The sequence below is a fragment of the Triticum aestivum genome, chromosome 7A (genome assembly GCF_018294505.1).
Source record: "Triticum aestivum cultivar Chinese Spring chromosome 7A, IWGSC CS RefSeq v2.1, whole genome shotgun sequence".
Classification (NCBI taxonomy): domain Eukaryota; kingdom Viridiplantae; phylum Streptophyta; class Magnoliopsida; order Poales; family Poaceae; genus Triticum; species Triticum aestivum.
In genome coordinates, this window is record NC_057812.1 from 638,829,393 (window position 1) to 638,842,217 (window position 12,825).

General features: G+C 43.3%; 1 protein-coding gene across 1 annotated transcript; it reads left to right on the forward strand.

Annotated features, from left to right (window-relative positions):
• The first annotated feature begins 9,714 nt into the window (after window positions 1-9,714).
• Window positions 9,715-10,462, forward strand: LOC123148998 (germin-like protein 5-1). The gene is made up of 2 exons (XM_044568530.1): window positions 9,715-9,841; window positions 9,930-10,462. The coding sequence occupies exons 1-2, from the start codon at window positions 9,724-9,726 to the stop codon at window positions 10,460-10,462; spliced, it is 651 nt and encodes a 216-aa protein (XP_044424465.1). The 5' UTR covers window positions 9,715-9,723.
• Window positions 10,463-12,825: the final 2,363 nt, after the last annotated feature.

Genomic DNA, 12,825 nt, shown 5'->3' on the forward strand with positions numbered 1-12,825 from the left:
CACCGCTAGGTGTCAGACCTGCTGCAGGAGCAACACCAGATGTTATGAATGTCTGGAAGAGCAAAGCTGATGACTACTCGATAGTTCAGTGTGCCATGCTTTACGGCTTAGAACCGGGACTTCAACGATGTTTTGAACGTCATGGAGCATATGAAATGCTCCAGGAGTTGAAGTTAATATTTCAAGCAAATGCCCGGATTGAGAGATATGAAGTCTCCAATAAGTTCTACAGCTGCAAGATGGAGGAGAATAGTTCTGTCAGTGAGCATATACTCAGAATGTCTGGGTATAACAATCACTTGATTCAACTGGGAGTTAATCTTCCGGATGATAGCGTCATTGATAGAATTCTTCAATCACTGCCACCAAGCTACAAGAGCTTCGTGATGAACTATAACATGCAAGGGATGGACAAGACGATTCCCGAGCTCTTCGCAATGCTAATGGCTGCTGAGGTAGAAATCAAGAAGGAGCATCAAGTGTTGATGGTCAACAAGACCACCAGTTTCAACAAAAAGGGCAAAGGGAAGAAGAAGGGGAACTTCAAGAAGAATAGCAAGCAAGTTGCTGCTCAGGAGAAGAAACCCAAGTCTGGACCTAAGCCTGAGACTGTGCAAACAGACTGGTCACTGCAAGCGGAACTGCCCCAAGTATTTGGCGGATAAGAAGGATGGCAAGGTGAACAAAGGTATATGTGATATACATGTTATTGATGTGTAATTTACTAATGCTCGCAGTAGCACCTGGATATTTGATATTGGTTTTGTTGCTAATATTTGCAACTCAAAACAGGGACTACGGATTAAGCGAAGATTGGCTAAGGACGAGGTGACGATGCGCGTGGGAAATAGTTCCAAAGTCGATGTGATCGCGGTCAGCACAGTACCTCTACATCTACCTTCGGGATTAGTTTTAGACCTAAATAATTGTTATTTGGTGCCAGCATTGAGCATGAACATTATATCTGGATCTTGTTTGATGCGAGACTGTTATTCATTTAAATTAGAGAATAATGGTTGTTTTATTTATATGAGTAATATCTTTTATGGTCATGCACCCTTGAAGAGTGGTCTAGTTTTGTTGATTCTCGATAGTAGTGATACACATATTCATAATATTGAAGCCAAAAGATACAGAGTTGATAATGATAGTGCATCTTATTTGTGGCACTACCGTTTAGGTCATATTGTTGTAAAGCGCATGAAGAAACTCCATACTGATGACCTTTTGGAACCACTTGATTATGAATCACTTGGTACTTGCGAACCGTGCCTCATGGGCAAGATGACTAAAACGCCGTTCTCCGGAACTATGGAGCGAGCAACAGATTTGTTGGAAATCATACATACAGATGTATGTGGTCCGATGAATGTTGAGGCTCGCGGCGGGTATCGTTATTTTCTCACCTTCACAGATGATTTAAGCAGATATGGGTATGTCTACTTAATGAAACATAAGTCTGAAACATTTTAAAAGTTCAAAGAATTTCAGAGTGAAGTTGAAAATCATCGTAACAAGAAAATAAAGTTTCTACAATCTAATCGTGGAGGAGAATATTTGAGTTACGAGTTTGGTCTTCATTTGAAACAATGCGGAATAGTTTCGCAACTCACGCCACCTGGAACACCACAACGTAATGGTGTGTTCGAACGTCGTAATCATACTTTACTAGATATGGTGCGATCTATGATGTCTCTTACTGATTTACCGCTATCAATTTGGGGTCATGCTTTAGAGACGACTGCATTCATGTTAAATAGGGCACCATCAAAATCCGTTGAGACGACGCCTTATGAACTGTGGTTTGGCAAGAAACCAAAGTTGTTGTTTCTTAAAGTTTGGGGCTACGATGCTTATGTGAAAAAGCTTCAACCTAATAAGCTCGAACCCAAATCGGAGAAATGTGTCTTCGTAGGATACCCAAAGGAAATTGTTGGGTACACCTTCTATCACAGATCTGAAGGCAAGACTTTTGTTGCTAAATTTGGATCCTTTCTAGAGAAGGAGTTTCTCTCGAAAGAAGTGAGTGGAACGAAAGTAGAACTTGATGAGGTAACTGTACCTGCTCCCTTATTGGAAAATAGTTCATCACAGAAACCGGTTCATGTGACACCTACACCAATTAGTGAGGAAGCTGATGATATTGATCATGAAACTTCAGATCAAGTTACTACTGAACCTCGTAGGTCAACCAGAGTAAGATCCACACCAGAGTAGTACGGTAATCCTGTTCTGGAGGTTATGTTACTAGACCATGACGAACCTACGAACTATGAAGAAGCGATGGTGAGCCCAGATTCCGCAAAATGGCTTGAGGCCATGAAATCTGAGATGGGATCCATGTATGAGAACAAAGTGTGGACTTTGGTTGACTTGCCCGATGATCGGCAAGCCATTGAGAATAAATGGATCTTCAAGAAGAAGACTGACGCTGAAGGTAATGTTACTGTCTATAAAGCTCGACTTATTGCAAAAGGTTTTCAACAAGTTCAAGGGATTGACTACGATGAGACTTTCTCACCTGTAGCGATGCTTAAGTCTGTCTGAATCATGTTAGCAATTGCCGCATTTTATGATTATGAAATTTGGCAAATGGATGTCTAAACTGCACTCCTGAATGGATTTCTGGAAGAAGAGTTGTATATGATGCAATCGGAAGGTTTTGTCGATCCAAAGGGAGCTAACAAACTGTGCAAGCTCCAGCGATCCATTTATGGACTGGTGCAAGCCTCTCGGAGTTGGAATAAACGTTTTGATAGTGTGATCAAATCATATGGTTTTAAACAGACTTTTGGAGAAGCCTGTATTTACAAGAAAGTGAGTGGGAGCTCTGTAGCATTTCTGATATTATATGTGGATGAAATATTGCTGATTGGAAATGATATAGAATTTCTGGATAGCATAAAGGGATACTTGAATAAGAGTTTTTCAATGAAAGACCTCGGTGAAGCTGCTTACATATTGGGCATCAAGATCTATAGAGATAGATCAAGACGCTTAATTGGACTTTCACAAAGCACATACCATGACAAAGTTTTGAAGAAGCTCAAAATGGATCAACCAAAGAAAGAGTTCTTGCCTGTGTTACAAGGTGTGAAGTTGAGTAAGACTCAATGCCCGACCACTGCAGAAGATAGAGAGAAGATGAAAGATGTTCCCTATGCTTCAGCCATAGGCTCTATCATGTATGCAATGCTGTGTACCGGACCTGATGTGTGCCTTGCTATAAGTTTAGCAGGGAGGTACCAAAGTAATCCAGGAGTGGATCACTAGACAGCGGTCAAGAACATCCTGAAATACCTGAAAAGGACTAAGGATATGTTTCTCATTTATGGAGGGGACAAAGAGCTAGTCGTAAATGGTTATGTCGATGCAAGCTTTGACACTGACCCGGACGATTCTAAATCGCAAACCGGATACGTGTTTACATTGAACGGTGGAGCTATCAGTTGATGCAGTTCTAAACAAAGCGTTGTGGCGGGATCTACGTGTGAAGTGGAGTACATAGCTGCTTCAGAAGCAGCAAATGAAGGAGTCTGGATGAAGGAGTTCATATCTGATCTAGGTGTCATACCTAGTGCATCGGGTCCAATGAAAATCTTTTGTGACAATACTGGTGCAGTTGCCTTGGCAAAGGAATCCAGATTTCACAAGAGAACCAAGCACATCAAGAGACGCTTCAATTCCATCCAGGATCAAGTCCAGGTGGGAGACATAGAAATTTGCAGGATACATACGGATCTGAATGTTGCAGACCCGTTGACTAAGCCTCTTCCACGACCGAAACATGATCAGCACCAAGGCTCCATGGGTGTTAGAATCATTACTGTATAATCTAGATTATTGACTCTAGTGCAAGTGGGAGACTCAAGGAAATATGACCTAGAGGCAATAATAAAGTTATTATTTATTTCCTTATATCATGATAAATGTTTATTATTCATGCTAGAATTGTATTAATCGGGAACATAATACTTGTGTGAATACATAGGCAAACAGAGTGTCACTAGTATGCCTCTACTTGACTAGCTCGTTGATCAAAGATGGTTATGTTTCCTAGCCATAGACATGAGTTGTCATTTGATTAACAGGATCACATCATTAGGAGAATGATGTGATTGACTTGACCCATTTCGTTAGCTTAGCACTTGATCGTTTAGTATTATGCTATTGCTTTCTTCATGACTTATACATGTTCCTATGACTATGAGATTATGCAACTCCCGTTTACCGGAGGAACACTTTGTGTGCTACCAAACGTCACAACGTAACTGGGTGATCATAAAGGTGCTCTACAGGTGTCTCCAAAGGTACTTGTTGGGTTGGCGTATTTCGAGATTAGGATTTGTCACTCCGATTGTCGGAGACGTATCTCTGGGCCCTCTCGGTAATGCACATCACTATAAGCCTTGCAAGCAATGTGACTAATGAGTTAGTTGCGAGATGATGTATTACAGAACGAGTAAAGAGACTTGCCGGTAACGATATTGAACTAGGTATTGAGATACCGACGATCGAATCTCGGGCAAGTAACATACCGATGACAAAGGGAACAATGTATGTTGTTATGCGATTTGACCGATAAAGATCTTCGTAGAATATGTGGGAGCCAATATGAGCATCCAGGTTCCGCTATTGGTTATAGACCGGAGACGTGTCTCGGTCATGTCTACATAGTTCTCGAACCCGTAGGGTCCGCACGCTTAAAGTTAGATGACGATCGGTATTATGAGTTTTGTGTTTTGATGTACCAAAGGTAGTTCGGAGTCCCAGATATGATCATGGACATGACGAGGAGTCTCGAAATGGTCGAGACATAAAGATTGATATATTGGAAGCCTATATTTGGATATCGGAAGTGTTCCGGGTGAAATCGGGATTTTACCGGAGTACCCGGGGTTACCGGAACCCCCCGGGGAAGTAATGGGCCTATTGGGCCTTAGTGGAGAAGAGAGAGGGAAGCCAGGAGGTGGCGCGCGGCCCCTCTTGCCCCCGTCCGAATTGAACAAGGGAAGGGGGCGGCGGCCCCCCTCTCCTTCCTTCTCTCCACCTCCTCCTTCCCCCTTCTCCTACTCCAACTAGGAAAGGAGGGAGTCCTACTCCCGTTGGGAGTAGGACTCCTACCTGGAGCACCCTCCTCTGGCCGGCCGCCTCTCCGCCCTTGCTCCTTTATATACGGGGGCAGGAGGGCACCTCTAGACACACAAGTTGATCAGTTGATCTATTCCAGCCGTGTGTGGTGCCCCCCTCCACCATATTCCACCTCGGTCATATCGTAGCGGTGCTTAGGCGAAGCCCTGCGTCGGTAGCAACATCATCACCGTCACCACGCTGTCGTGCTGACGGAACTCTCCCGTGAAGCTCTGCTGGATCGGAGTTCGCGGGACGTCATCGAGCTGAACGTGTGCTGAACTCGGAGGTGACGTACGTTTGGTACTTGATCGGTCGGATCGTGAAGATGTACGGCTACATCAACCGCGTTGCGCTAACACTTCCGCTTTCGGTCTACGAGGATACGTGGACACGCTCTTTCCTCTCGTTGCTATGCATCACCATGATCCTGTGTGTGCGTAGGAAAATTTTGAAATTACTATGTTTCCCAACAAATCCACCTTGGCCATATCGTCGTAGTGCTTAGGCAAAGCCCTGCGCCGGTAGCTTCATCATCACCGTCATCACACCATCGTGCTGACGAAGCTCTCCCTCGAAGCTCTACTGGATCATGAGTTCGTGGGACGTCACCGAGCTGAACGTGTGTAGATCGCGGAGGTGTCGTACATTCGGTACTAGGATCGGTCGATCGTGAAGGCGTACGACTACATCAACCGCGTTGTCATAACACTTCCGCTTTCGGCTACGAGGGTCTACCCTCTCGTTGCTATACATCACCATGATCTTGCGTGTGCGTAGGAATTTTTTTTTGAAATTACTACGTTACCCAACAATTACATGAGGAACAAGTAATGCTAATTCATTGGTCCGAATCAAATCTCTCGCAGCAAGAACTGCGTCTCTTGTTGGCAAGTATTTATTCGAAACACAAGGAGATTTCTCTCATTTCTCATAGTCATAGGTTTTAGTTTAGCATCAGAGAAACATAAGTTTCGAACACTATACCCCTTTTAATAGTACGACAGTCCTATGGCTCAAGAAAAGAGAAGAACAACAATGAAAGAAAATGCTACGTCTTATCTCCGTCTTCAAACTTCTCGGTAGCAACCAAATTTATCAGGCGTGCACCGAACCAATTGCTTTGTGTAAACAATTTTTGGGGTCACTTCTGTCACGCATATCTTCGATGATAATCTTTGGTGCCTTACAGTAGATTATCTTTGGAGTTTATTCCCAACTCCACATGACTCCAAAGACTTTATCATTCTGTGTGACCTAGCAAACATATTAGATCTCACACTTTTTATGACAACAATGTCCAAAACATAAGGAGGCAAATTATTGCACCAACGGGTTTCCCGAGAGCTGTAGCGGCATCCAAGAATTATACGAGAGAACCGTTTATGGCACCAATGGCCTGAATTGCAAACGGACGCCTAAAGAGCCCTCCCGCTGGGCCGGCCCATCCAATGCTGTTAATTTTGTGTTTCTTAACACGCAAAAAAGCGTTCCATGGGTGAATCGAACCGGCGACCTCCCACGTCCAGGCCAGCTGGTATAACCGCCAGTGTCTCCAAAAAAAGCCGGTATAACCAACAGCACACAGTGGGATGCGGTAATTTCAGGTTTTCTTTATTTTTCTGCTTTTCCTTTTTCTGTTTTCCTTTTTCGTTTTCTTTTTTTCTTTTTTTTTCGGGTAGATGAATTGTTTTGGAAATACGTGAACGTTTGCTTCAAATAGATTAACATTTTTTTCAAATTCGATGAACTTATTTTCCAAATTCATCAACTCTTTCAATTTTGATGATTATTTTTCAACATTGATGAAGTGTTTTTCAAATTCAATTTAAAAAATTCAAATTGGATGAACGTTTTTTCATATTTGTGAACTTTTTTTCGAAATTGATGATTTTTTTAAAATTGATGAACTTTTTTCCAAATTCAGTGAACTTTTCCTTAAAATCGATGAACTTTAAAAAAATTGAACTTTTTTTCAAAATTGATGAGCATTTTTTCAAATTTGATGAACTTTTTTGCAAATTCATAATTTTTTTAAATATGTTAACTTATTTTATATAAATCCGTGAACATAATTGAATTCACGATTTTCTCTATTTTTCTTATTCCATATTTTTCTCAAGTAATTTATACGAGATATATTATATATGTTGATGTTGTACTAGAAGAATGATCAGATAGATGTTTTCCTGATACTACCCTACAAGTTGTACGTGGTCTATTGGTTAGTGTGCTTGGCTGTTGTCCTCTCGGAGGGGAGTTCCAAGTCCGGGTTCTCTCCTATAACGAATAGGAGCTCCCGCGAGTGTACGTTCTTATCCTATAGGTTTTTTCTTCAAACACCTGTAACTCATATGACTAAAAATTACAATGAATTTTTTTGAAAACACCTTCTTTATGACATCAATCTCTAATTGAAGAAATACTTCAAAGACTTCGATAAAGAGTCTGTAATTAGATTGGAGCAACGATGTTGTCACTCCTTCACACGCGCGAATATTACTAATAATGGTTTTTGAAAGCGCCTTGAGTCGCACATCCAAAAAGATAGGCAGCCTTGATCGATGAGTGTAATTGGGCGAGGGATGATCCCCTAGAAGTGCAGGTTGTCGAATCAATATATCTTCTCCATGGTGTTGATGAAAGATTTCACCTCCACAAATAATCAGACCAACAAAAAAAGTTTGACACAACAACACAAACTCATCAGATCTGAATAATCGAATATGCGAGGACAGAAAACTCTCTAATCTCATGGCACTGCCAAAAGAACTAGAGGAAATTTATTCTCACAAAACTATAATGATCACTAGACGATGGCTATAAAGCACACCCTCGCCTGTCTTTGGCCAAGCCCATTTTATTTTATTTTTTCCTATGACATTCATTCTTTCTTTTTCTATTCTGTTTCTTTTCTTTTTATTTATCTCTTCTGTTTTTTTTGTCTTTTTTGGTTTGCCTTTGTTTTTGAATCTTTCCTTATTTTTTTTATTTTTATATGGTTTTGTTTCATGTGTTTGTCTTTTACTTCTCTTTTTGCACGTAAACTTTTTAAAAATTGTATGGACATAAATTTGTGCATTTCGGAATTTTTTATTTCAGTCTGACAACTTTTTTTACTGTATGAACAATTTAATACATGAGTATAGATTTTTTTACAGAATCATGTTTTAAGTAGAAGATTAGCGTTGTATTTTATTTTACATATATGAACATATATATCAACATACATGAGCATTTTCTTTCTTTTTCTACAGTATGTACTTTTTCACCATTGATGGGTCACCCACCCATCAGTGGTGACATACTCACCGTTGATGGATAAAAAACAATGGGCCTTTTTTCTTAGGAAAGACACCCCAAAGGGCATCGTAGACTTGATAATTATCTAGGAAAACGACCAGTACAATAAAAAGATAACTGTATTTGGAACGACTAGTAAAAATTAAAATTACAATCAAAATCGTACTAGTCTTCTTCTTCCTTCGATCGATTGCTTTACTATGGTTGTTTGTGTTTTATGATCTTGATTTTTTTTCTCGGTTTACTTCTATCATGAGCTACTCTTTCACTTTAATTAACAGAACTGAGGCAAACTTTGCCCGCCCATTTCGAAAATGAAAAATTCATATGCAAAGAGTCACCTTGTCCATCCCTATCTCTACATGGCACAATGCATGGATTAATTCATAAGTGAAGTAAGCATTAGAGTAGAAGCGAAAAATAAACACACTGACTGGGGTATAATGCCATACTTCATTTTTTAAAGGATTGTACAAGATATTTGGTACCCTTTGGAATAGAACAACCGTGCTACAAGGAACTGCTTCCACTTCCCTCAACAGCAAACAAAAAATAAATGATATCACACCACACAAGCCCATGCCCCACTTGGTTTTTACTTGTAAGCACACGTTTGGCCCATCAAGTTTTTTTAATATGGGCCCATGAAGTTGGTGAAACGTCATCTTAGCGGCCTATTGAAGGACCCACTCCCACATTCCCGCTCGTGTTCGGTTTTCCTTGTGGTTCCCGTAGTCGAAGCAGCTTAACGAAGGTCAGGTTTGGAACTCGTGAGGGATGTTTCGTTGCATGTGATTCTTCCGCGCCTACTTTGTCCTAAATTTGGTCACCCATGCACTTTTCTAGTTAGGGCTCGACTGGGTCCTTTGATAATATAGGTAAGTCGGGCTTCTTTCAAGATAATACGGGTAAGGTTCATCTAAAAAATAATATAGGTAAGTCGGGCTTCTTTCAAGCAATATCATGACTAGAATCTTGAGAGGATGACTACGTCCTCCCTGAGAACCTTAAATTCGACTTGCAATAGTAAAAGCTAAATAATGAGTTAAATACATTCTAAAAAATAATGATTTAAATCTTTCTTCATATAATTTCCGTCCTATAAATTGAAGGTCATAAGTGTGCGAATGTTGCATTGGTATATGATATAAGATACTACCAAAATATTGCCCGCGCATTCATGGAAGCCTATTAATGTCCCTGTACTATATAGTGGAGTCCTCTCCAGTCAATACTCAATACCCTGCAGTCGTCGCTCCTTGCACATTTTGCTGATCGAGAAGGCTCGCCATGGCTGCTGCGACGTTGCTCCTGGCGCTCGCCGTCGTCACTCTCGGCTCCGGCCATGTCGAGGCTTTCGACCCTAACCCTCTCCAGGACTTCTGCGTCGCCGACCCCACGTCCAAAGGTAATGAAAATAAACGCCGTGCTCGTGGCAGCTCTTCAGTTTCTATGAGATCATCATCCATGGTGATGTGCGCGTACCTGCACTGCAGTGCACGAGAACGGGGTGGCGTGCAAGGACCCGGCGGCGGTGGTGGCGGAGGACTTCCTCTTCGGCGGCCTCGACAAGCCGGGCGTTACGACGAGCAAGCGCTTCGGGTTCACGGCGAACCAGGTGCAGATCCCGGGCCTGAACACGCTGGGTGAGTCCCACGTCCACCTCGACGTCGCGCCGGGCGGCGTCTTCCCGATGCACTACCACCCGAGGGCGGCGGAGACGGCGCTGGTGCTGGAGGGCTCCGTCTACTTCGGCTTCGTCTCCTCCTACCCGGACAACAAGCTCTACGCCAAGGTGCTCCGCAAGGGCGACGTCTTCGCCGTACCGCAGGGGCTCGTGCACTTCCTCCACAACAACGGCACCGCGCCGACCACGCTCTACGCCTCCCTCAGCAGCCAGAACCCGGGGCTGGTGCTCCTCGGCAACTCCCTCTTCGCCGGGGCGCTCCCCGACGATCTCGTCGCCAAGACGCTCCTCACGGACAAGCACACCGTGGAGACCATCAAGGCTAACTTCCGGCGGCCTTGATGATGCATGGCCAAGCCGTGCTTTTCCCCGATCTGTATTATTTTTATTTTCTGGGGGCGGGCACAGTAATTTGCACGTACGGCAACTGTTGTTTCGCAATAAACATGAAATATTTGGAGCAATATCAATTCGATCGTGCTCGATCACGTATACAAGGCGTTACGATTTGATTTAATTTTTGAACACTGTTACGATTTGATTCGAATAAATTTTCACATTCATTTTGATTCTAAAAAGGAAAGTAATATATTATTTTTTGCAAAAAAGTAATATATATATATATTATTCACTAAAAAAGAAATATATGTATGCTCGATATGAATATCTTTAGAAATTATATACTCATGTGATGTAAAAAAAACTTTATGTGTATTTCTAAAAGATTATTTAAAACCAATTTTTTATGGGTAATGTTGCCGCTTCATTCAAACAGAAAGAACCTAAAAGTTTGGAATCTCGTTCGAAATTACATCCAGCACGAAGTCTGGAGGAACCAAAAGCCAGACTTTACAAAGTTCATTACCAACACCTACTTTAGCAAGTTTATGCGCGGCAACATTAGGGAACGTCTAACCCAAGAAACTTTAACTTCCTCAAAACCTCGGAATTGCTCCTTGATCTCCTCAATCCATGGCCCAATAGCGCTTAAATTCTTGGGAAACGTTTCCCGCCTGCAGTCCGGCCTAGTCCTCGGCCGGACGCGCGTGCTTCGTTTGATTGCGCTGTATCCTGCGGCCCCGCGTGCCCCTCGTTTGACTAATTGCCTGGGCCCGTCAGACCGTCACTAATCGTTTTTTCTCTCGTTTTCTTTCTTCTTCCTCCTGTTCCTTTTTCTTCTCTCTCCTGCGCAGGAGGACGGCGAGGCGCATGTTGCTTCTGATGGATTTTGGACTCCCCATGCTGCAGCCGCGGCCTGTGGAGCGACGACTCGAACGATTTTCTCTGCCTGCGCACGCACCACTGCAAGGACGGTGCAGCAGTCGCCATAGATGCGCCCATACACATCATCTCTCTTTTTTATGGAGTGTTGCAACCGGCCCTGGGAGATGCTACATCCGGCGGCGAGGAATGTTACAACCGATAAGTTTTTTTGTTGGAACAAACCAGAGGTTTTTGTCGCTGATTTTTTTGTTTGCTGGAACCAGAGTCTTGTTTTGCTACTACCGGCGGCTTCATTTGCTACTACCGGCGACAACGTCTTTTTGCGACATAATCGTGAAGATGATGTAACCTCGACGACGAGCAACAACGTTTTTTTGCTACAAACTATGAAGTTTTTTGCTACCACCGGCTATAAGGTTTATTACCACCATACACAGCGGCCGGCCGGCGTTTTTGTTTGTGTTTGCTAGAACCACGTCATTTTTTTTGCTGCAATCGGCAACCGTAAAAGCTACATCCGGTTAACATTTTTGCTATAATGACGACGGCGGGCTGCAGCGGTAAGCTTTTTTGCTGGAAGCGATAAATTTTTTTTTGCTACAACCAATATCGTTTTATGTTGGAACCAGCAAGAGCCTCGGGTGGGGAGACGGCGAGGTACAGCGCGAGCACAACGACAGGTGCTGCGACCGGCGGCCGGCGCCACCAGAGATGCGGCCATCTTCCCAAGAGCTGTGGCCATCTCCCCCAGAGCTGGAAGCCTGCAACCACGAGTGCACGTTGTTGCATGCATGAAGCTGGTGAGAAACGCAGGCGGCGAGGGCGGCGACCGGTGGTAACCGACGGCGAGGGTGACCGGCGGCGAGGGTGGTGGCGGCGGTTCTTCAGTTTTGCTACATCGGTCATCCATAGCTAGTGTTGGCGGCGGCGCTGCTTTGTTTTCTCCTTTGCTGTTTGTTGAATGCGTTTAATTAGGAAGACAACAATTCCAGATCTGACGATTAAATGCAATCTAATCAAACGGCCGCGCTGTGTCCAGCCGAATTGATCGCGCCGGTGCGCCGGCGCAGATCAGTCGCTTAAATTCTTTGACAGATTTTAAGCATTTGCACCACCTTTTGATTATCCAGCTCCATATGCAGCTTCTGTACGTTCATCTCCCTCGCAACTTGGACCGCCCTTCTACAGGCCAAAATTTCCACAGCCTCCGGATCAACGTTATTAGGATAGAAATGACTTGCTCCAGCCACAAAAGCACCATTATGATCACGTAGGACTAGACCACCTCCTCCCTTATCATCAAATTTGGATACTGCACCATCAGAATTTGCTTTTATCCAGCCAACATCAGGGGGTTGCCATCTCTGAATTATCTTGGGATCCGGTGGTTTGGCTGTGTCAAAATGTGCCAATCTCCACTCCTCGATATGCGCAACCAGTGTTGCTATTATGTCATGTCGAGGAGCAATAAGTCTTCCCTC